The sequence below is a fragment of the Phodopus roborovskii genome, unplaced genomic scaffold (genome assembly GCF_943737965.1).
Source record: "Phodopus roborovskii unplaced genomic scaffold, PHOROB, whole genome shotgun sequence".
Taxonomy (NCBI): Eukaryota; Metazoa; Chordata; class Mammalia; order Rodentia; family Cricetidae; genus Phodopus; species Phodopus roborovskii.
The window spans coordinates 43192087-43218506 of NW_026126517.1; the positions used below are offsets into that span (position 1 = coordinate 43192087).

The 26420-nt window shown below is 41.5% G+C and overlaps 1 protein-coding gene across 1 annotated transcript in view; it reads right to left on the bottom strand.

Annotated features, from left to right (window-relative positions):
- Rab8b (RAB8B, member RAS oncogene family) overlaps window positions 1-25608 on the bottom strand; it is a 71233-nt gene extending 45625 nt beyond the window's left edge. The window contains exon 1 of the mRNA XM_051197829.1: window positions 25386-25608. Within this exon, the coding sequence (XP_051053786.1) occupies window positions 25386-25509 (124 nt within the window). The 5' untranslated portion in view covers window positions 25510-25608. The remainder of the gene's footprint in view (window positions 1-25385) is intronic.
- Between the last annotated feature and the right edge of the window lie 812 nt (window positions 25609-26420).

The window sequence follows — 26420 nt, forward strand, 5'->3', positions numbered from 1 at the left end:
TCCAGCTTTTGAGGTTCACAAAGAAGTATCCAAAAATCACAGTCCTTTCTTCTCACCCCTGCTTTTGAACAGCCACACACGGCTCTTCCAAACCAGGCTAGGGATCTAGAATTGTTATGACCAGCACTACCATACAATGCATTCAGATGGGGTCTCCTCAGTGGTCTATAAGCACAATACAATACACAGAAAACTAAAAGTTATCTTAAACACCCAAACAGCTATTAAAATAAATATCAGAGAAGATTAGAAAGTTCCAGAGGAGACTGGATATAATGATGAGTACCCATATCCCAGCACTAGCAAGTCACAGGAGGACTGAGAGTTTGGAGCGATGTACCAGGACTGTGGGTAGGAAGGGAGAAAGTGAGGGAAGCAGAAGAGGAGGGGGAAAGAAACAAAAGAAATTTCTGATAGAAAATCTCTCTATGCTATTCAGTTTTTTTTTTAAACATAAAGAACCTTTTGCATAACAGGAAAATTATCATAACCTCACTCTCATTATGCTAAGACCTCCAATCAATGGCCCCCACTCCTACCATCTCTTTGCTAGTCTCTTGGCAGCACATCTGTGTTCCTTTTACCTAATTACAGGTACCCTCCTTGATACAGTGTTTGATTATTCCTTCTTTAAACGAGAGCAGCTACTGTGAGCACAGATAATAGAAAATCAGGCTCGATGACACCAAGAGAAACACAGATGTAATCAACCCCCCATGCAACCAGTGAGAGCCCTACTTTTCCAGGGAGAAAATGCTCCACTGAGGTAGCAGTCAGGCCAATTGCTCTGATGTTATCTTTTGGCTAAAGAAGGATGCATGCTTGAAAAGTAAAAAATCTCAGTGAGGAATCAATATTTAAGAACCACACCGAAACATTTACATGTATATTCAAGAAGGGAGAAGCCACAACAGATAACAGACATGAGAAATCACAGAGAAGAAAAACACAGTGCTGCCTTTTGTATGGGCTCTTAGGTAATACAAATCTGTAAGAGTTAAGTATAATACGGTTCCTTTTTCTTCTACATCTTCTGCCAATTCTCACTTCTGTTCAGTAAGAATGCAGGGTTATGAAAATAAGACCACTGTTAACCAGAGACAGATTTTAGTATCTCTGAAATTGAAGCAGTTTGGTGAGGAATTCTAAGACAACTTCTAGAATACCTTAAAACAGAAATGAAGTACAAAAATCTATTTTAAAATAAAATCTGTACCACAAAGCACATCTCATAATGAGGCTACATCAGAGTTTAAATCTGAAAGTGGAAGAGGGTGGAAGACAAGTGATGTCTTCAACCCTAGATTCCCAGGGTCACAGCTGGTGAGCTGGGGTAAACACGGTAACTGGTCTGAGAGTAACAGGAGGTATCTCTTTGTCTGGAATGGGGACAGTCATCAGAATGATTATGTACTCCTGACCTAGTGATAACATGCTAGGAGGCATGAAAACAAAAGAGCTCTATGTATCCAATTCAAGAGAAATAAAAAGAAATACCATACACATAATCCATAGAAAACACCTTTCCTTGTTTGTTTGGAGTCAAAGGAGGATGACATGCAGTTTTTAAGTTAGAAAGGAAAAGAAACACGAACTCTCAAAAGCAGAAAACTCCCATCTCAAAGTTACATAATAGAAGAGAAATAGAACACCTGAGCCTAGAAGCAGAACTGCCCTGGCCACGCCCACCATCTGAAGCAGAGACTTTGCAGGACCTGGCACTGCACACAGCCATAATCAAGGAAGCTCTGCCGCTAGAACCTTTTCCAACCGAAATCAAGCTCTCATAACTGAATGATACTCTCTGCCTTCTAACCACGGTATCTGGGAAGGAATGAGCAGGCTGAAGTTTATAGCAGGAACTGCTACAATCTACAAGTTATCTCAAGAACAAGGCCAATTTTGTTTTGTTCTTGAGAACAGACGGGAAATAGAAATAATCAAAAATGTAGAAAATTACTTGAGACACAGAATTTACTCACTTTAAATTCCAACACAATATAAACAAACAGCTGTGAAGACTTATGGGTGAATTCTCCATGGCCAAAAGGAAGAATATAGTTCAGAGTGCATGTTTGTGTATCTGTCTGTGTGTCTGTGAGTTTGTGTGTGTCTCCATACTACAAGTTAAATTTACAACTTCCCTTTTATCATTATTTTTATAAACAAAAGCTATCTTGTCTGTCTATAGACAAAAATAGTCTACTAAATTTAAAAGATGCACACATTCCAGTTTAGAGATAGTGACTCCATTTGAACAATAAATTCTTTAGGCAGTATAGTAGATTGTCTGAGCATTTAGCCCTATATAGAGAACCAATTGACCTAAAGCACATTATGGGCAGGCCTTTCCCGAGTCACCATCCACACAGTCTCCATCTGTTTGGGGTAAGGAAAAGGTCCCTAGAAGACATTTGTCTTCTCAAATAAGGACTTATTTGAAGGAATAAATAAAGAATCATGTAGTACAATCTCAGGTACTACCTGAGAAGGACATAAATGAAAATCAATCTATGTACAGGCTAGAAAGAGCCAGTTTGAAAGAATAGGGCTTGGGAGGTAGCTCAGGAGACAAAGTGTGCAAGTGTGAAAGACCGAGTTTAGAACTCTAGAATCCACATAAGCCAACTGTACTTAGTAGTTTTTATCCCAGAACACTTTCACAAGATGGAAGGCAGGACAGTCCCCAGAAGCCCATGGGCCAGCTAGCTGACATACACCATGAACGAGAGACCCTGCCTCAACAAGGTGGAAGACAAGGACCGACTCCCATGTGTGTGCCTGTGTTCACATACACAGACACTAGTGTACACATGAACATGCACACACACACACACACACACATATCATATAGAGAGTCACCTTTCATTCCAAAGAGGAGAAAGAAAAGAAAAAAGAAGTGAAGAAAAGATTTAAAAAGAGAGAGAGAGAGAGAATAAGGGAGAGAGAAAGGGAGGGAGGGACAGCCTAAGACATTAGAACACACTTTAGGTTTCTTCCAGAGTCTTTGTACAAACTAAACACAAACCTCAGTGTTTACTGATAATCGCATGTGCTTTTAATTATATTCTGGAACCATGCAAGCAAGCCAGGCAAAATCACATCATGGCTTTCATTTGCATGTTATCATCCCTTCACCAGGGAAAGGATAAGCAGAGGCATCTGGGGAGGATTGTATGTGAAGACTGCCTTTCACAATCAGGGTTAGATGTTCAGTGTTTTTCTATTCAGACATCAATCATGAGTCAGTTCTCTGGGGCTGTTTTAGTGAAAAGGGAAACATTTGGGGAAATTTAGAAACTACCCTCCCCTAACCATATATGGAAATTCTAGAATTCCCTCCCCCCCCCTTATGTTTTTCCTACAATAAATCTCAGAGATAGTGTTTCCTGTCCTTTGTCTTATTATAAAAACACCTTGTATCCTATATATACTCTGAGGATTGTTATTTTCTGAGTCAAAAAATGGCATCTGTTCATCACTACTATCTTTTCTGATTCTCAATCAGAATCCCCATACTCTAGCTGGAAAATGTCATTTTTCTAATACAAAAATAAAATAATTTATTTTAAATCCACTCAAAACTGGGTTGAACTAGTTGGGTCTGTTGGCACACGCCTTTAATCCCAATACTTTGGAGGCAGAGGCAGGCAGATTTGTGTGAGTTCGAGGGTAGGCTGGTCTACAAAGGGAGTGCCAAGATAGCTAGGGCTACACAGAGAAACCCTGTTTCCAAAAAGGGGATGGGGTAGGGTCTTAAACTAGAAAAATATATGAGTCACAGCTAAACACGAACTGAAACAGAAATGTACTGGTAAAAAGCCCTCCCTTGACAGCTCTATTTTACAACCCAATATTCTAACCTTAAACACATAGCCAAGGGCAGCCTACATGCCCACTGTTAATATTTGTTTTCCACTGTGGATGGTTTAGCATGCATTGCTAGCTACACATCAAGGACACTGCTACACTAACACACCAAAGTGATTGTCAATACACTGCGCAGGAAGGTCACTTCTGAAGGAGGCAGAATGACCAATCAAGAGCTTTTAGATGGCCAATCAATATGGCACTATCAAGGAAAATAGGATGCAAGGGGGGAAAACCTCACCAAACTATCTATGGACTTAATGGAGGTTCATTTTGAACTCTAGACATACACTTTTACTTCCAGCATTTTTAACATTTAGAAGGAATTGTTCAATAAATACAGTACCAAGTGAGGATAATTTCAAACTACAGCTCTTGCTAAAGTCCTGCTTCATCATTCTTCCCTGTCCAAATGCTCAGGTTAAAGACAGAGGGTTAAATAAGCTTGCATTCAGGGGTCTGCTGAGTGTGTGATCTGTGGTGGGTGCAGCTATAACCTCCCTACCTCCCAAACACCTAATCTGGCTGTGGCCTCAGGTGCATCTCCATAATGTCTACCTTTCTGATCTACACAGGACAGTCTACTCTTTGTTCTCTTGTCACAAGAACAGTTAGGTGGCCAGAAGCCAAAAGGAAAGCTTAACGTGAAACACTCGCTTAAGCTAATAGAAAACAGACTGAGCTTTCTGCTTGATTTGGACTTTTACAGCAAAGACACATATCTCAAACTAGCCATGGAATCCCCTCCTCATCTCTTTTTCTGCTCTTTTGATATCAAAAAGGCTGTATGGTGATACCTGGTGGCAGAAGATATTACCTCAGGTCTAGTTGGGCACTGGCTCTTCAAAGATATTAAAGCCTCTCACACAGGAAGGTGAGCATGCTGCTTAAAAACACTGGGGATGTGAGGGTAAGCCTTCATTCTCTTCAGTCTCTCATCTTTTATTTGCTTGCCACTCAACACAAAACCAGCCCACAGCTTAGTAAAAGAAGACCAAAAACCAGTCCTCTGTCACTGTCTACAGGTGAAGTCACCATCTGAACCACCCATGCTCACTGCCCACACCCCACCCTTTCAGAAGACAGACCAGGCAGAGGAGGCAGTAACATGATGGTCTCCCTACTCCTTTCAGTGTCTTCCATGATAGAAATCCTGACATTTCCCCCACAAAATCTAAAATAATCTCTCAGGGCTAAAGTCTTAGCCCAATGCTGTTTGGTGGACACCCCCACCTACCCACCCCAAAAATCCACAGACCTACAATCCCAGCATTTGGAAGGTACAGGCAGGAGGATCAGAAATTCAAGGACAGCCTGGGGCCACATGAGATCTTGTCTCAGAACACAAGTGTTGGGGATGTGGCTGAGTGGTAGAAAACCTGCCTACCAGGTATGAGGCCTGGGCTTGATCCTCAGCACTGGGAAAAAAAATATAATCTCTGTCTCAGTAGGAAAACAAACAAACAAAAAAACTTGAAAATGCCTCTGCAGAAGGCATTTGGACATCAAATGTTGCCTTGAGGGTCGACCTCTCTGTGTCACTACCCACCTCATATCCAGGTTTGTTTTTACACAATTCAAATCTGTAACGCAGGATTTCAGCATGCCAAGCCCAAGCATGATGGTGCACACATACCACTCCAGCAACGGAGGCTGAGGCAGGAAGATCTAAAGTTCCACATTAGCCTATACAACTTAGAAGAACATGTTTTATTCTTTTTTAAATTAAAGGTCCAGGGATGGAACAAAATGGCAGAATGATTGTCTAGCATGTGCAAGACCTGAGGTTCCCCAGTAATGCAAACAATCAAACATCTTGAGGAGGAAAGATTAAGCAGGCAGAAATTAATGAATTCAAGAATATAAGCAACAGGCTTGTGACTAGTGTGCACGCGCGCGCGCGCACACACACACACACACACACACACACACACACACACACACACACACACACACACACACACACACACAGCAACAGACCTGTGAAAACGGTTTCTTATAATCCTAGAAAAAGCCCCATCCAAATCAGGCCAAAGTTAAGAGTACTGACAGCTCTAGAGAAGGCTGGAGGCAAAGAAAGTGTAGCCTATCACTTGAAAAAGATTTTTCAGGGCATCTTCTGTAAACTAAACTCAAAATCAGCTTCAGCAAAAGTTTCACAGAAGTCTGCCAGATGAACTAAATATTTTCTCAATTATACCACCCAAACCACAGTAGGCCTAAATCTAGGGCTATTCATTCATCTTCATAAGTGGAGACCCATACTTAATTTATGTCAGAAAGCAGCTATAATTCAGAATCACTAGAAAAAGATTCTAAGACAGCTGGGGATGTGGCTTAGTGGTAGAGCATTCACCTAGCATACATGAAACCCTAGGTTTGATTCCTAGCACTACCCGTGAACATGAGAATTTCACTTCATCAAGTTATTTCATCAGAATTACTCTGAAATTTCAGTTCAATGAAATTTTTGAGCACCAAAGACATAATCAGTACCAAGAACCTAAAGATAAAACAAATTTCTGTCCCAAAGACATTTCCCACAAAAATGAGGCGAGGGAGGAGAAAAGGAAGGTAGGACTCCTTATAATACAGAACTAACACAGTACACACTAGACAAAAGCCAAAGTGTACAGGTTACACACCACTGAGGAAGGAGAAAACATCCTCAGGTTGGCAGGGATGGGGGAGGGTGGGGAGGGTAAAGAAGACTGGCAATGTCCTAATGAATATGACAGGTAAGGAATATTTTTCAAAGATTAAAATATTAGCCAGGTAGTGGTGGCATACGCCTTTAATCCCAGCACTTGGGAGGCAGAGGCAGGCGGATCTCTTTGAGTTTGGGGCCAGCTTGGTCTACAGAGCTAGTTCCAAGATGGGCTCCCCTCTCCCCCCCCAAAAAAGATACAATTTTATTTATTTATTTACCTTGTACAATATATTTAGAAGTATATACACTGTACCATGATTAAATCTAGCTAAGTAACATGTGTTGCCACATGTAGTTGCCATGAACCTAAATGTCTATGAAAGAATGAAGGAATAAAGGGAACCTGGTACATATATGCCTGTGCATGTGCATGTGCATGTGTGTGTGAGAATTCTGTCTTTTCAGGGAAACCAGGATGTACCCCTGGTGCACGAAAGAACTTTGGGAGCACATTCCCCATGGAGGAATAATTCCTTAGCTTAGAGGCAGGAGGGAGGGCTTAGTACCTACTCCAAAAGACTTGACAGATTTTGATGATCCCTCCTGGAAGGCATCACCCTCCCAGGGGAGTAGGGGGGGGGATCGGATGGGAGGGAGGTTGAGGGCATGGGAGGGAGGGAGGGACGAAGGGCGGGAGGAAGAGAAAGGGAACTGGGATCAATATGTAAAATAAGAAAAATAATACATATACATATATATGAAAAAAAGAATTCTGTCTTTGGCACAACACAGGTGAACAGGGAGGGCACTCATGGGTGGGAACTACTGATGAAAGGATACACAATTTGTCAGACAGGAGGAGTGAAGTCCAAGGGACCTATCTGCAACATGGTAACTATAGTTACCAATATACTGTAGTCTGAAAACTTCTCTAAGTTACAAAGTATTCTTATCACAAAAGTTGTAACTGTGAGGAAACATCTTATGAATTAGCTGGATTCAGTTACTGCACAATTGATCTGCTTCAAAATAGTATGTTGTGCATGGTAAAGACATACTTTTTCTCTCTCATTGGATCAGTTAAGAAATAAAAATGAGAAATTTTTCATGGAGCTACCCCTTTCTGAGTATAACACTGATCTCCAAACTTTAAAATTATTCAATTAACAAGTACCCCCCCAAAAAAAAAGTGGTTATGGATAGAAAGAAGTTGAAAGTAGGTCAGCCTGGTCTAACTAGTTAGTTCAGGACGCAATAGCTATGTATAGAGACCCTGTCTAAAAATAAATAAAAACAAAGGGAGAGGAGACAGAGAGACAGCAGAGAGAGGGGGAGAGAAACAAGAGAGACTGAAAACTAGCAACTCTCTGCTCCATAAAATTTGCTTGAAAGAAAGTAAGCGATCTGAAACTGGTCTCCTCTCTCAAATAAAACAGTAAGAATTCCATTGTGATATTTCTGCTTGCTTGTTTAGTTTTCAAATGATAGGCAGATAAATAATGACTGTGTATTATCATCATTTTGTAAGTAAAGAAACATTTCTAATTCTAAAAACTTGAAAATGGCATTCTTGTCTTAGTTATTGCTGTGACAAAATACCAGACCAAGGTAAATCATTTCATTGGGCTTATGGTTTCAGAAGTGTTTATGAAGGAGCAAAGCTATGGCAGCTGGAAGAGTTGAGAGCTCATATCTTGACCAGCATGTAGAAATCATGAAGAAGGCATGAGAGCTAACATAGAATATTGTGGGCTTTTAAAACCTCAAAGCCCACTCCCAGTGACACACCTCCTTTAACAAGGCCACACCTCCAAAACCTTCCCAAACATTTCTACCAATTGAAGACCAAATATTCAAACATGTGAGCCTATGAGGGCCAGTCTCATCCAAACCACTATAAGGCCATTAATAATCTTACATATGCCAGGTGGAATGGAGGTACAGCCCCACACAGCAAGCCTCGGGACCCTGGGATCGGAGATTCCTGTTAAGAGCAGGAAGTACAGCTAGCACCACACTATAGGGAGTTCACAATGACAGACCAAGGATGAGGTGTCTGATCAAGCAAAGTATAAAATGTGATTTAAAAAAAAAAAAAGAAGAAAAAGAAGGGCTGGAGAGATGGCTCAGAGGTTAAGAGCACTGGCTGCTCTTCCAGAGGTCCTGAGTTCAATTTCCAGCAACCCCATGGTGACTCAGCCATCCTTAATGAGATCTGGTGCCTCCTTCAGGCATGCAGGCTTACATGGAGGCAGAATGTTGTTTACATATAAATAAAATGCTTAAAAAAAAAAAAAAAAAGTGGCTCAAGAGAAAAAAAAAAAAAAGAAACGAAATGAATGACCAATGAGAGCTATGTTCTAAAGTTAACTAGCTTATTAGTGCTGGAAAAAACTAGGGACAGAGATGTTGTCCAAAAGAAACTGAAAATGCTTAGGACACTTAAGGAACACTGTAGTGTCTAGATAAGTCCTATCGAAGGCCTAAACCAGGGCAGGTAGAAGACTGGAAAGAGACAAAGATGATGTCCAGATTATGAGCCTGTATACAGAAAAGAATAAATGGCAGTGTTATTACATAGGTAACAAATCATGAAAGGGCAATAAGTTCCTGAGGTCAGAGGCTGAACAAGGAGGAACTTGGAAGAGGATAGGAATTTAAAGTAGAAAGTTGGGGAATCACAAGTAATGAGGAAAAGGTGCCTCAACCACAGGGGACTTTTTAAATTCGTTGTATTTTATTTACTCGTTCATTTGCCAAGCACACAGGCCACGGAACATGGGAGTTGGTTCTTTCCTTCCACCTTGGGAGTTCTAGAGATCAAACTCAGGTCAGGAGGCTTAGCAGTAAGTGCTTCTACCTGCCAAACTATCTTGCCGTCCCAATAAACGGTTTCTGAACATTTGCAACCTGACAAGCACTGGACAGACAGAGATCCAACAAAGAATAGCAATACATCTGCTTCCTGCACTCATTTGGTTGGCAAGCTGGCAGGAGGGACAAACATTAATGCAAGAGTCATACACATGAGCATGATTACAAATTGTATTAAAGTGTGTCTAATTTCCAAAGAGAAAAATCACTTGGAAATCAGCTTTAATTACACGGCAAAATGCAACTACCTGAGAGCCACTTTGAAACACATTTCATTGTTCAGGACTGAGCAGTAGCCAAACTCACCATCACAAACCTTTACACTTTGTTCAAAAGCAAAATTCTGACCATCTGGACATTTCTTACACATGAATCTGTGAGTGGTGTGTACATGTGCAGAGGCCAGACGTGTACATCTGGTGTCTTTCTAAAATGTTCTTTACTTTACTTACAAAGGCAGGTCTCTCATTGAACCCAGCCCATCCAGCTTGCCCTGAAGGTCCCTGGGTTTGCCTTCAGAGCACAGGGGTTACAGGCAGGTTCCACATCCCTTCAGCTTTTATGTGGGTGCTGAGAATCTGAAATCAGGGTCATTTCTCCAGGCTGGGTCATTTCTCCAGCTCAAACACCTTAGAAATTTTAACAGAACATTTTTCTAGATGCATCACAGTTTTGGGAAACAAAGAGGTCCCTGGCATGTTTTTTGTTGTTTAGTGCTTTTGAACCCCCAAAATGAACTCTCAAAACTAATGAAGCCTTTAAAATTATAAGTCAAATGTAAAATACAAATTTGAGTATAATCCTTTCAACTATAGTCAAAATAAAACTTATCCCGTTATATTGTCCCAAAGCTCTTTATGACCCCATCCCTGACATTCATTATTCTCTATCCATCTACCCACTGACCCATCCATCCATCCATCCATCCATCCACCCACCCACCCACCCACCCACCCATCAAGCTCAGGCTGGCCTGAAACTCACTATGTAATTCTGACTGGCCCCCAATGAAAGATTCTACTGCCTCAGCCTTCTAAGTACCACGATTATAGGCTACTGGGATTAAAGATGGGTATACCATTCCAAGGTATCTATCTTTTTTTTTTTCCTTTCTATCTTTTTTTTCCCTTTCCTTTCCTCCCTCCAAACTTCCCATGCAACTCCTCATCCCCATCCTCCTTCAAATTCATGGCCTCTTTTTCTTTATTTATTGTTAAACCAGTTCCAGCTACAACACAACTCTTGCAGCCTATGGCTCAGAGATCAGTGCAGAGAAACAGGGGATTTGTTGTAAGATCTAGTTTCTTAGGAATGTAAGAAGCTATACCCTCAAAATCTCACCTGCATGGCTGCCTAAATGTACCCTGAACAAAGGCAACATTAATAGACATGTTAACATGAAAGGGAGAAAGCTCATTAGGCCTCAGCCCCAGACAAAGAATTATAGGCAACTATGGAAAACTTTTTTAATGTTCTTATTAGCTCTTTGAGAATTTCACAATAATGTATTTTTAACCTATCTGTGCCCTTCCCCCAACTCCTCCCAGATCCTGCCCTACCAGCTAGCTTTAATGCTTAAAAACACTTTTAAGGCTGGGCAATGGTGGCACACGACTTTAGTTGCAGCACTCTGGAGGCAAAGGCAGAAGGATTTCTGTGAGTTCAAGGCCAGCCTGGTCTATGGAGTGAGTTCCAGAACAGCCAGGGCTGTTACACAGAGAAACCCTGTCTCTAAAAAAAAAAAAAAAAAAAAACAAAAAAAAAAAAAAAAAAAAAAAAAAAACCAAACAAACAAAAAACCCTTTTAAGTTCTCACCTTAGCTTCTTGGTCCAAAACAAAGTCTATATAAAAATGAAAACCAATTATGGCTTTATGTCTGCCCTGTACATATAACCATCATCTACAAACTACCCTAAGAGAGAAAACGTTCAGAGGGAATCATACTTTATACTTATGCTGACACATTTATTTCCTTAATTTTCCGAATCAGACAGCTTAATGATTACAAAGAAATTAATAGCATGTATTGATGCTGTAAAAGCATGATTAATGACTTTCCTAAGATTAAAGTATTATCATCTTGATTATTAGATAAAGAAAAACCTATTAACTAGCTTTCAAGTTGGGTAATTTATTCCATTAAAATCAGCTATACTGTTTCAAGATTTAATGCATTGTTCACATTCATGTATGCAAACAAATTCATTACAATTCAAGAGATTTCACTCTGAAACTCACTGCACTTAAAATCCAGAGCCCTAATAGAGGCCATAGAGCTAGAATATTTAAACTGAGATATTTGTCCTTTCTGGACAGAGTATTCTACACTGTTTTTGTTTGTGTTTTCAGCCAAATTCATACTCCCCTGAGAGTATACAGCAGGTGGAAAGCCAAGATTGCACCTTACACAGCCCAGGGCTGCTTATGGGTCTCTTTATGCCACCTAAGGTTGGAACTCATCACCTTCACTCTAGAGATGAGTTTAGAAAATATTTCTAATAATATCTTTGTAAGAAAAAAATAGACACAGCCCTAAACTTTAGACTAATTTCCTAGAACACATACATAAAACTCATTTTAAAAAAGCAAAATCTTCCTGTCTATATTTTTATAGAATTCATCCTAATAGGTATCTCTTAAGTTCCTTGATAAGTCAGAAAGACCTCAGCATTTCCAAGCCTACTGTTTGTCAGGCCATGAAAAACCCTTTCCTGGATTATGTCATGAGCGGGCCCCTGCCGAGAAGAGGGAATGGAGACCAAGCAGGCTGAAGAACTTAGCGAGGACACAGTAGGAAAAATAGTAATCATACAGTCTATCTCATGCTGCGCTGCCTCCTTTAAAGGTAGCCACTTTAAAAAAAAAAAAAAAAAAAAAAAATCTGCTGGGGCAGCTTTAAAGACCTATCAAAAGTAAAAACTCCAGGGCCAGATGGCCTGAATTTAAATCCACCTGGGTTCTACCACTTCTCAACCTACATGACTTGAGAAGTTACTCAAGTAATGTGCTTCAATTATGTCATCTGGAAAGTGGGGACAGTAACACAAAGAAGACACTGTAATGATTCAATAGGTCAGTCCTTAAAAACATTCATGTCCAAAATAGCACTTCATATACAGTAAACACTCTGTAAATGTTAGTTCTTATGAAAAGCAAATGCTATTCAGTTAAGTCCCCAGGGATTTCCAAGGTTCATTTAGTTGTCTAAACTTACTCACAAATGTTCAACTGGAACTGACTTGATCTATACAGTTCCCACATACATAACTGCATGTGTGTCTAGTTTTAAAGCTATACTACATACAACAATGCATCTTTTACCAAAACAAAAGTCCTTAGTTAATTGCTTCTTTCATCAATTAAGAAAATGTTAAAGCTGGGCAGTGGTGGTGCATGCACTCGGGAGGTAGAGGCAGGTGGATCTCTGTGAGTTCAAGACCAGCCTGGTCTACAAGAGCTAGTTCCAGGACAGCCTCCAAAGCCACAAAGAGACCCTGTCTCAAAAAAAAAAAAAAAAAAAGAAAAAAAAAAAAAGAAAAGACAATGTTAAAATAATTTACCATAGGATCTCAAACAGGAAGTGTTAAAATCAGAAGCTGAACTTGGGGGTTTCCAGGTCAAAAGCCCAAGTACTTTTACATAAACTGTTTGGGTTTTTCTGTCTACTCTCCTACTTTGTCCATTGGTTATAACTTAGATCAGAGCTCTGAATAAGACTTTAAACTCTTCTAGCACAAGATCCCCTTCTGCACATGAAGAACAAATATCCAGAAGGCTTACTACTAATTTACCCGACACTGTGTGATGAACATCTTTCGAACAATATCAAAATGCTGCTGTGCACTCTCAGACATCGGTAACCTGCCTCTAGGAGGCCTTCACCTCTGCTTCCAGACTCACAGAAGCCGACCCATGCCAACATGCACCATAAAACTGTGGAGGCTCTGTGCCCAGGTGCAAGCTCAGAGTAAGTGGACTTGTCACATCAAGTTTAGACTTTTCTTTGTCCTGGCTCATAGCAGCATGCTGGAGGCTCAAAGTTAACAAACAAGTCAGATGTAGGTCTACTTTACAATACCACTGAGGAATACTTTGCCAAACAGGGTTTTCTAAACAAAGCCAGAGTTAGGCAGAATTTCACACTCAAAACCAGGATAGGCTAACAGGAAGATTAAACCTGACTTGAGGAAGGAAGAAAACTCACAGTTAAGGTAGCTGTTCCTAGCAAATTACACCCTATATACGCACACATTAAAAAAAAAAAAAAAAGCAATGGCACCATGTGAAGAGACAATGCAGAGATTTCTGACATAATTAGTTCCCTTTTCACCAGAGTAGGGTTCATAATTAAACTGTAGCCCCTCCTGCCCTTAATTCTGCTGGGCACATATTTGATTGCTTCCTAAAGGATTAGGTTAGTGGCTAAGAGACAATTTAAAACCACAAGTCCACTGACCTCCCAAGCCAACAAGCAGCCGCTGCTGCTGGGAACTGTTAGGAGGGGCTGGTTCATGTCCCCACTCAGCACACTTAGACCACTGAAAGGGTTGTCCCTAGGTCTAGATGCCCAACACACTGACACTCATAGAAACTTCCAGCAGCCACTTTTAAGAGATTCAGCTTGCCATGGACAAAAGGCCCAGAACTGGTGTGAGCCTCAGGATTAGGCTCCATTATCTACTTAGAGGAGTAAGAGCCCCTTCTCCTCCAACACCTTTACATCCCTCACCTAGGATATGGCAGTCATCATCTCTTCGCATCTTCTTTGGTAATGCAGAGGGTTATACACAGGAATACACGTAGAAACACTCTGCCAACAGTAAAAGTCCAAGTGTAGGAAGAGCAGCTGGGACTGCTAACCCTAACCAGCCTTCCTGGGTGACATCCTTCCACCACTCCCTGCTGCCCTCAGGCTAAAAAGTTTCTACTAATCTGCCCTCTACCTTTACCTCTGTTCATATCCTCTTCCATTGGCTCAGGTGCCAGAGTTCCCCCAGGAAGCTATGCTAGCCATGCAGGAAGTAGCTAGCCCCTTGCCCTCCCTCCCCTTCGCCCCTCCTTCAGATTCTGATTTTCTCCTATAAGCTCTCCTCAACCTCACTTTGGTGAGATAACACCATTTATTTATCCTGCTGCAGCCTTTCCTATTACTGTGTTAAAATGACCTGGATACTCTTCATTTTTTCCATTCTCAAAGTTTTCAGACCAAAACCGAAAGGGGTGTGGCTGGCAAGATGGCTCAGACAGTAAAGTATTTGCCGTCCAAGTACCTGAATTTGACCCCCAGAGTCCACATAAAACCTGGGCATGGTGGTATGTGCTTATAAACCCAGAACAGTGCAGACAGGGTCAGAGGCAGAGACAGGAAGATCCCTCCCTGGTCCTTGTTGGCTAGCCAGCTTAGCTGAATCTGCAAGTTTCAGGTTTTTGGGTTTTTTATTTGTTTGTTTAGTGTTTTTTGTTTGTTTGGTTGGTTGGTTGGTTGGTTGGTTGGATTTTGGTTTTTTGAAACAGGGTTTCTCTTATTGCTTTGGAACCTGTCCTAGAACTCGCTCTGTTCAGGCTGGCCTTGAACTCACAGAGATCCCCCTGCCTCTGCCTCCAGGCACAGGCATGTGCCATCAATGCCCAGCTAAGTTTCAGGTTTAATGAGAGACTCTGTCTCAAAATCAAGGTTCACAGCAACTGATGAACAACAACCGAGGCTGACCCCTAGCCTCTACATATGAGTACACACACATGCACACCAGCACATACAAACGTGGTTGAGGGAACAAATATAGATAAAATGCTGTGCTTGACCTTAGTAATCAACTAGCTACTACTAAATTCCCTGTACAACTCCATAAGCAATGAGACCCCAACTCCAGCTGCTCCTTTTTAAAACCCAAACATGAATAGACAATCTTATGTCCTTGGAGTCCAGATCGCTGAATTTAACCCCTGCTTTTTTCTTCCACAAAATGTTCAACACATCCAGATTGTATGCTAAATTATTACTTCCTTTTTAAACAAGATAACTGAAGGCAAATGAGGTGTGAGAGAAAGGAGCATGAAATCAGAGCCAATGCTCATGACGGTATTAAAACCACCCGACAGTCTCTTCAGTGATCCGTTTACATGCAAGGATAACACGAGGCTACTGTGTCTTCATTGTGCCCTCTGACATGCCAAACACAGTGCCCACTGGTGAGAAAAGGCATAATCATTAGCTGGAGAATGAAAAGGAAAATCTATTTTTCTTTATAGACACTGATTTAATAGACTGGCAAAAGGATGATGCCTGGGGGACTCTGAAGACAGGGAAGCTAACAATCTTTACCGCTGAGGAAGAGGCCAGCCTAAGGTCCTTGAGAAGAGCTTGTGCAACAACGGATGAAGACTGAAGTACAGTAAGTCATCACTCTTTCCTAATGGTTTGTGTGTGTCTGTGTTTAAGAAGATGAGTATTTTGTAATATCTCTCCCAGATAAACATAAGAAATAAACTAACAATTCCATTCTTAAGCAGCTGAGGGGATAAGAGAGATGGCTCGGTGGTTAAGAGCATTTACTGCTCTTGGAAAGGACCTAGTTTCAGTTCCCAGCAAGTTGCCAGCTTACAATTCCAGTTCCAGGAGATCCAACACTCTCTGACCTCCTCAGGCACCTGAACACATGTGTGCACATAAAATTCACACAGGCATACATAAACAAAAATATAAATCTTTAAGAGATTCACTTGTATTTCATAACAAAACTTGATCATAATTTTGGGGGATGGCCCTTTCATTTTATACTTAGGGAAAATGCTTATAACTAGAAGGAAACGAGTAGTCATTATATTGCACAGTCACAGTAACTAAGAGACCATTTAAACAAAAAATGTAAATTAAAGGAGAACAAAACCTAAATTTAGAATGTAATGGTATTTATCAACGTAGAAGACTGAGAGACCAAGACACAGAAACATCTTTGATAGTAATATATATATATATATATATACATACATACATATTATATCATATATTATATATATTTTAATTTACTGTGGAATTTTATATATAGGAAGTTACCTATTTGAAATTTTCGATGAAAAATTTCAGACTGTGGGACTAGACTATTTTAAGACAATGGAAGTAAACAAAATAGAAAGTACACCAACTCAAATACTCTGTCTGGGTAACAGCCTCATTCCCGTGTTGTTGCTCATTGCCACTGGGACTAAGGCAAACATCATCTTTCTACCACCCAGCTCTAAACAATATGAAAGGGTGACAAGAAGCAAAGGCAGGAGTTTCTAATCCCTCACCCAATGGTTAGCTTTAGCTGCCAACATGAAGCAAGACATTGAAGAAGGAAACAAAGAAACTGGTAGGAGGGCACAGAGCATGGTTTTCAGTCTCCCCCTCTTCCAAACCAAGCCCTTCTCCCCAAATACGGCAGGAGTGAAGTGCTAACAATGGTCAGTGAATGAGAGAGTAACCTAAGTCACTTCAAAAATAGAATCGAGCATTCTCAATAAAGCTTTTTTCTAAGCTGTATCAAAGAATACTATATAAAAGGTAAAGCAACCCACCCCCATCCAGATTCCTAAACAACAAACAGGGTACAGCTGGCCACTGGTATCTCACAATGCAAGCTTTTCACCTAATGGCCTTTATGTATCTGCATGTGTTTAGGGAGATATTGACTATTTCAGAACACCTATTCCAGATAAATATTGCATCATGTCATAAAAAATAAATGTAAAATTCAGCTTTGAATTAGTTTAGCCTATATTTCAAAACAGAACTTGATCAATACCTAAGACTGCCCTTCTACTTTATATCAAGAAAAATACATGTGATTTATTAAAATAAGCACTGCCTAGTTCTTCAACAAAATAGTAAATTAAATATGATGTGAGAAGCCCTGCCTGCCAAAACTTTGGCAGCCAAAAGCTTTGGAACTTCACATACTGCCTAATCTCTCTGTGGTTGTTTTTTATCAGGATGGGGTGGGATTCCACACCTCACTCTGCTTCTTCAAAGTACCTTGAAATTGTGCCATGCTACTACAAGCTGCCAAATGCCACTGTGGTCTTTGTTAGTAACCACACACCTAAATTTGATGAGCACGATGCCATAAAGAGCTTTAGCATTTACTCTGGGAGCCAAGAAATAAAATTTTGGACAGAGGATAAGAGCTCCCTGGGAAACATCCAAAGGTTCAGCAACAGGTAAATACCAAAGTGCCTAATTAGCTGTGCTAGGCCCTAAGGTAAGGCAGCAAGAAAGCAGCTTACAGAGCTGCTGGGGGAAAAAAGCTTTTACCAACCACTTCATGTGGCTTCCCAAAGGAAGTCCTGAGCAACTAAGCATCAAAACATGTATTAGCTTCTTTGTCAAAGAAGCCATTCCTTTCAGGTTCTTATTCATTCAATTAAAATAAGAAAAATCCCTTAACTTAAAAACCGAGCATAGAAAACACCTGTAACTCCAATTCCAAAGGTGCAACGACCTCTACAGGCACCTGCACTCAGATACACACATAAGAAAGAAATCTTTAAAAAAAAAAAAAAAAAAAAAAAACGGACAGTTTGCTACATACAATAAGTCTAATAATTACTGTCTAATGTTTGTTAATACTGAAATTTAGTCATAACATGTTGCACATCCAGCAGCTACCTGCTCATGCTAGAAAATAGCTTATGTGTAGGAGGGTGCCACCCCCACTTCCCCATGACAGATGGTAGAAATCCATCATCATCCTCCGTCTTGCTGGGCTCAGGCAGGACTTCAGACCTCCATAGAAAGCAGCAGGCCAGCAGGCCACACCAGCCCACTAACACTGGTGTTTTCCCTCCCAGTGCTGTACTCCTCATCTGTTCTGCTGAAGTCTCCGCCCAGCTGAGTACCCCTCAACACACTATGCCAAAGGACTGCACTTTAAAGAAAGTTACCTCATGGTAATTTCATCTCAAGAAATGCCACAAAATGGCAATTTCACTGAAACCATAAAATAGTAATACCCTTCCTTTAATAATGACAGAAATCATAACTGCACACATTAGCTTTAGGATAGATAGAGGCTATCTCAGTAGTATATAATCAGTTCTCTATAATAAGCATATAAAACATATACATGTTTTAAAATAGAAATTGGTAGTATTCAACCCAAAAGCCCAGCACATTCCTAATCCACTCACTATCCTGTGACTCAAACAAGTGCTGTGCAGAACACAGACACAAACACAGCTCCATCTGCTAATTAAAAATGGGCATGAAACTGTTAACAGGCATCTGTTGCATTGTTTGAAGCTAATGGGCAGAGACAAAGCTGAAATGGCTCTTCTAATGCAAACCCAGTGATTTCACTCATTTTCTGTTTGGTATTTATAAAAGTGGGGGGTTGGAAGCAGGGTATTAAAATGGCTTATTATGCACACCAAGAGATAAGCGAAATCGCTTTCATATTCTAAAACTGATTACAGGAAGGTAAACAGCATTTTGCACTAGAGAAGATAGCATTTCTATATTAACAAGTCAAATTAAATATTTTCATCTTAATTCAGATTAACCTAGTCATGTCTAACACTATGAAAGAACAACAAATTCACCCAATGATTTCTTTACAGTCTGTAACTGCTTTCACAATTCATCCATCTATCCATTCATGCACTGCACAGCCCTATAAAACAGGCCTTGGAGATTTACTTACTAAGTGACGCTGACTTGAGTCTTGCCTAGGGAAATGCACAGACCCTGACAACTACATACAGATGATAACACTCCATCAATGATGAATCAGTTAAGATCCTAGAATAACCTACTCATCCTAGGCCACAAATCTAGAAAGAGGACGAAAACCCTCTTGGAACTGACTTGGGACCTGCTGCACTTTTGAACTTATCATGCCATTTCCCTACCACCACAGATGAACCATCCTGTGTCACCTACCTAGGAACTGAAAATGACTAGGGGTTTATTCATGAAAACACAGTCCTGATGAAGGATTCATTTTCAAACTCTGTGACCACCACACATCCTTGACCACCACGCCTGGTTTGTAAGTGGGTGGTTCACAAGCCTCCAGCAGCCACAGATAATGTCTATCTTCTGTGTACCACAACACTGTTCAGTTACTTTTTAACTGCTCAGACATATGTTTGTGTTTTTCTAAGAAAAGTTCAGCCTATCTCGAGGGTGAGATTTCCCCAGCATGGCAATGATAACAATGCAGCTAAGCCACATACATTCCCTTGGCCCAGCAGGCCAAGGTCCACACCACCCTCTACCACCTCCCATTCCGGCTCCCACCTGACCTATTTGAGCTTGCCCCCTCACCCTGGCAGGAGCGTTGATAATCTTACTCTGCATTGCTCACTTCATCTTTCCACAGTCGCATACGTCTCATACCCCAAAATCTGACTCACTACCTGGTATCTATCTACTCCCCCATCTGGAACCCTCTTCTCATCCTGCTAGGAGAACCCTGGCCTGAAAAATGTTTCAGGTGCGGGTTACAATACACAGGAGTGCTGAGCTGTGCCGCACAGGGCTGCGGGCAGGTGGGCGGAATGAGATCCCCAGGCAGCCCCAGGCCAGGCCTGCAGCTCCTACTATCCTCATTCCAGCTCCATCCTTCCTTTTGGATTCAGTTCAAAAATCAACTACTAAGTTTTTCCTGGTCTTCAAAGACTAAACTTATTTTCCTCTAAAACAATATCCAAGCTGATCCTCCCACCCCCACCCCCCCCACCGGCTTTTTTCAATAGATACAATGTTGCCGTTGTTGCCAAGTGAACCCGCCCCCAACTTGCTGCTTGGAGAAGGGTAGCTAAAGCTCTTTAGAAAGGAACACTTAAGACAGCTCCACATTCATACCCAACACTCAGTTTCCCCATGCCTGAATTTTAAGACAGGTTTTCTCATGGACTAGGGCACTCACTGAAGAAGGAGCATGACCCCTTATCACCCATTACTAAGTCCTACCTCTGCCTAACACTGCTATCAACACAAGCACTGAGATGGGAAGCCTAACTAACTAAGAGCACTGAAAGAACGTAATGACATTAAAAGGAGGCTTTATGCACAAAATGTTCAATTTGAACTTGCGTGTTCCTTGGTATTTTAGCTAAAGAAGGTGAAAGCAAGGAAAATAACTATGAAAGTGAAACTCGACTTCCTCTATGGATTTGCTTATGCTCAGCCAGATGTTGATATCATCTTGGATAAAAATATAAATATGACAACTTGATTTTCAGTCGATGAGTCTTGACAAGAGTTTTGAAATGAGATCAACCAAAAGCAGCTTTACATTTTAAGCAAGGGTCAACCAACTTGTTCTACAAAGGACCAGTCAGTAAATAACTTTGTGGGTCACATATAGTCCTTGTTGCACTCATTGTTTTCATCTTTAATAACTTATTTTAAAATGTAAAACAAAACAAAATAGAAAACCAAGAACCCCATTTGGCCCATGGGTTACACTGCATTAACTGACTCAAAGGCAAATGAACCCAAGACAAGAATACAATGTTACAGAATACAATGCCTAACCATGTTCTGCTGGCATTTAGCATCATCAATTACCAGTGTGAGCCTATAAAAATGATTTCATTAAGTTATTTCACACGTGGAAAGAATGTTAATGGCAGGGTGCACTATGATCTCTTGACCTGAAACTCCAGGTCTGGAAGAAAGGGCAAAGGCTGTGTGCCTTTGTTATCTTCATATAGAGTCTCTGTCAGGACTATTTCCCTTAACAGAATGCTAATCAAAGTGGAAACACCTTACCTTCCTACAGACACAAAATCTAATTACTGTCTGGAAAATGTGGCTTTACAGAGAGGATCACACTCATCTGCAGTGATGAAAAGGATAAAGACTTGATTTGGATCTTCACCAGCAGTTCTGCTGAAGGTGAGGGTTTGCATTTGTAAAGCTGGAACAGGGCATAAAGTAGGTAATTTCTACAACTCTCTCTGATGCCAAACAATGACTATACTAAATAATGAAACCACTCAGGAAATACCTAACAGGAAGAAGGGGGCAGGGAGGAGGAGAGACAGCCAAGGGATCAGCTTAGAAAGCCCCATTACAGGGCAGAGAGTTGGGTTCTCTCTGTTCTATCAGCTCCTTGTTCAATAAAGACCATTTCAAGATGTCAGGGTGCCTTCATATCAATACTAAAATCACCCACATCCTACAGGATATGTGTATACACACACACACACACACACACACACACACACACACACACATATATATATATATATACATATGTATATATATGGATAGTGTCACCACTTCTGTCTTAATATATTTAAAGGTATTTTACCTAAACATTAATTATGATTAGTTAGTTGTTCTGAGGCATTACACCTGTAATCTCAAGTGACTACTGCATCCTTATTTGTGGTTACCAGGTATTATCTGACTGACAGACTAGAAGATTCCCAGTAAGTCACATAAAAGAAAACTCTACTCAAAGAAGGACTCAAAGTGCCAAACTTTAGAAAATGAAAAGAAAGGATAAGGGGCAATTGTACCTAGAATCGAAATGATTGTCTCATCTTTCATAATGAAATAACCCCATCCACACAATCTACAGTTGACAGAATCCCCTTTAAAAACAAACAAACAAACAAACAAAAAACTTAAAACACTGGCAAGACACAATTAAAATGAAAGTATATTTTCATAGTAAAAAGCAGACACGGGACATATCTACATATCTGCCACACACACACACACACACACACACACACACACACACACACAAACCTCAGGCCTTCAGAAGGGATCTTTCTTGGGGCATGGTGCTTATCAAGTCTGTCAGCAGTGTTAAAGAAGACCTTGTCAAGCCCAGCCATAGAAATGCCTAGGAGTTTATACAAATGAACACTTAAATTATGGTGGGAAAAGATGGGTTACCAACTGTCACCTCAACAACTTCAGGTCACCTAGAGATGCAGTTTGGGGCTTGGCAGAGAGAGACATGACTGCTGAAATGTTAATACTCCAAATCTGTGTTTGTAGTCAGTGAGGAGTCTGGAAGTTTTTACTAGACTGGTGTGAACTTCACCTCACGGTTCAAGCATAATTGCGAAGCATTTTAGTTTCAGGTATGTAAGTTCTCTGGCTGTCTACTACCACTTCCTGTTGGAGCTCTGAGGCTAAGAGGCAAGAGATTTCCCCTCCTCCACACCAACTGAAGAACAGCTTGAAGCTTCTTTTCCAGCACATTCACCACACAGAAAGTACAAAGACCAAGAGTTCCCATGAGATTCACGATGTAATATCCATCTCCTAATCTAAGCCATCAGAGGACACCAGCTTTAATGTTTTAATAACTGCAACCCTCCAAATATGTTCATTCTAGTCATTAAAAATAATCCACTCAAAAAAGATTCTAATCCTTCACTGTGAAACGTAATACACTTCCCTGTGTCTCTCATCTCTGTCTCTCTCTCTGTCTCTCTCTCTCTCACACACACACACAGGGGGGGAGGGCTAGAGATTAAGTCCTGTACCTCATCCATATTGAGCATATACTATACTATACCATTGAGTTAAACCCCTAGCCCAGAAAAATGATTTTAAAAAAATATTATGTTAAAAGCTAGTAAATATCCTTATGGGAAATGTTGGGCAAAGCGCCTGTGTGTAGGGGGGTGTGGACGGACTAGTAAATCTATTCCAGGGAAAACCCAAGAAATGCAACAAACTGAATCAGTGAGATTTATTCACTTTCTTTTTATTCTTTCCTTTAAAAATGTTTATGTATATGTGTGTGCGCCTGTGTTTGAGATTTATAGACCTGAGTGCAGTGTCCAGAGAGGCCAGAAGACCATAGTTGCCCTGCAGTTGGAGTTACAGGCCTATAGATATTTGTGAACCTTCTGATGTAGATGCTGGGAACTGAACTTGGGTCCTCTAGAAGAGCAGCAAGCACTTACTGCTTGCTGATCCATCTCTCTTGCCCCAGATTTACTCGCTTTCAAGGCAGGAATAAAGTTCTGAGAGAGGCACACATAGAATAAACAAAGGCCTCCCCACTCGACTTGTTAGAAGTTGTCCTTTATCATAAGCACAGCAGTATGGATTCAGCACCAAATAAGAGTTATTTGAGATTTTGGAATTGATACCGAAAACGAATGTCCTTTCGTAGCTGTTCCACCAAGACTCTTACAAATACACTTGCGAGATGCAAGATGACATTTAAAATCTGCTTCCTCAGAAAAAAAAAGTCCCACTCAAGACTAACTGCCAAGAACTTGCAACTCAAACTTCCTTAAGCCCAGACATCACAACATCCAGATTTCCATTCAGTCTGTGCAAAAGAAATTAGAAGAAACCAAGAATATTTCTACGTAAAAGAACATACAAATATATAATTGTTTTGTTTTTAATTCATGTATATGAGTGTTTTTTCTTGCACAAATGTATGTGTACCATGTAAGTTTCTGGTCTCCACAGAGGCCAGAAGAGGGTGTTGGATCCCATGGAACTGGAATTAAAGGCAGTTGTGGGGTGCAGGTGGGTGCTGTGAACAAAACCTGGGTCCTCTAGAAGAGCAACAAATAAAAGACAACTTTTCAGCCATGAAAACATACTTATTACCAGCACACTAGTTTCCCATTGCTTGTGGATCACTCAGAAAACCATTTGAAAAATGCCTAAATAAGCTAGTACTGGAGGCTGGAAAGATCACCCAGGCCATCAAAAAGCTGATTCTTAGGGTATTTAATTGACTTCAGCTGTTTAACAAGGAAAATCATGTTAAGGTTACTCTACTGAAAATTTAAAACCAGTTTTGATTTGCTCTTCAGTTTATGACTTAAAGACCTATTACCTGCACACAATGTCTTTTATTACAAATGTAAGAAGGACAACTTCCAGGGAAGAGTGGAATTTTTTTTTCTTGAATCAATTAGAATTGGTAAATACATAGTTGTGATTCATCTAAAAAGTAATTAGAAACAAAGGAATCGATACAGGGAGGCAGGTGGAATTTGTGCTCAATCACGTGTCTTAGACGTTACTAAATACTCAAGTTCGAGAATTTAAAAAGTTGAAACACAGTGCTTCCCAAGACACGGAGTAACGGGGTGAACGGTATATTTCTGACCACATCATCCCTAAAACATCGCCATCCCCCATTAATACCTTTTAATATACAGAAAATTTTAACACTCCACAGACATTACTCCATCATTAGTCACTTTTTAAAATCTTGATTCGAAGAAGTCAAGAGAAAATGGAAACCTGCACTCCCAGTTCCTGGGGAAAGTCCTGCACCCCACGTTTTCCATTTCCTCTCTTTTCTCTGCTCAACCCCTGCACTACATCCGCTGCTTCCCCTTCTCCTTTCTAGCTGACACCCAGCTCTCCTTTACTTTCCCCACCAAGTAACCTCAGGCTGCCCTCTGGTCCCCCGAGCCCTTCTCCCATCTACAATTTTCTTCTGTATTTGCTCTTGGCATCTCTGTGCACACCTTTATAGCCAATGTCGCTTCATCCCTCGTCTCCCGAACATTCATTCATTCCCCTCAATTTCTTTCTGACTGCCTAGTCTCACTTCTGTCTCTGGTGTCCTCTGTCCCTTTACTTCATTTGAAGCCCCTCCTAAGTCTCAACTCTTCATGCCCCCTTCACATTTCCTTCCTCTTTCCTGTCTTTCTAATTCATGTTCGTATCCACTCTCCCCACCTTCTCTCTTTCCGTACAATTTCCTGTGTTCCCCTCGACTCTGTCCCTCTGGGACCCCCTCCGCCGCAGCCCGGGAGCCCCCTCGTGTCTCCAACATCTCCGGTTCCCGATTGCTCCGGTTCCCTTTCCTCCGTCGGCAGCCCCGCGTCCCCGTCCGCCCCTCTCGCCCTATTCCTGCCGGCTCGCACTGCCCTCTCGGCGGCCCCCAGGGTTTCCCTCCCGGGGCGCCAAGCCCTCGCGTGCCCTCTCCCAGGCCCCTGGGCATCCGCCCCCCGCGTCTCAGCTCCCGTCCCGGGCCGTGGCCGCTCCCTCACCGATGGTGGAGATGAAGGTGGTGTTGAAGGCGTCCTCTGAGAAGCGGAACAGGAGGCAGGTCTTGCCGACGCCGGAGTCGCCGATGAGCAGCAGCTTGAACAGATAATCGTAGGTCTTCGCCATCTTCTCGCTCCGGCCCTCTCTGACCGCGGAGAGCAAGGAGGCGGTGGAAAGAGGCGCGGAGGGGGCCTCGGGCGAGGGGGCGTGTCCGCCGAGCCTCCCGCGCCACGCCACGCCCCTAGCCACTCCCCCTGGATGCGCTCAACGCGCCCCGCCCTGCACCGGCCAATCCGCCGGCGTTTTGTCAGCCCCTTCCGCGCCGCGAGGCCTTATGGGATTTGTAGTACTTGAGGGAGAGCCTCGGGCGTGCCTGAGCGGGGCTGTCCAAGCAACCTCGGAGGATAACAAATATGAGTGATATGGGACGGTGAGCTAGTAGTTTCCACCCATATTGGGGAAAAAAACACTTCGTTTCAAACTCCTCTAGCCATGGGCACTTGACTTCGTTATTTCTTTGTGGGCACTTTTCAAATCCAAGACTTCGGAATCTGAGTCCCGCAGTTCATGCATCTACTTACCGGTACCTTAGAGACGCTGTGGTCCTCGAAGTCTGTATAGTATTATCCAGCTTCTCCAGCACTTGCCCTGCTCCTAGGTCCCGTTCCACAGCCATTCAATCATAGAGCCCAAAGAGTGAATTACCCGACTATCTCCATCCCCACTTGTGTCCCTGAACTACAACAGGCCACAGCTAAAATACGATGATCATTTCAGAAGATCTGCTTCACAGACAGCGCCCCGCTAGCTGAAGGAGGATGCATTTTTTGGTTTGGTTTGGGTTCTTTTGTTTTGTTTTGTTTTGTTTTTGTTTTTAAAGAACTAGAAAAATGTGGGAAGGCTTGTGCTACAGTTCATGTAAAATATCATCACCTAAAACAGGAACTTTGGCCATGGAGATGTAGAGAACAAGATTTGGATTTAGTCTTGGCTAAGCCATTTATTTCACTGCTATGTGAAGTCTCACAGGCTTGGCA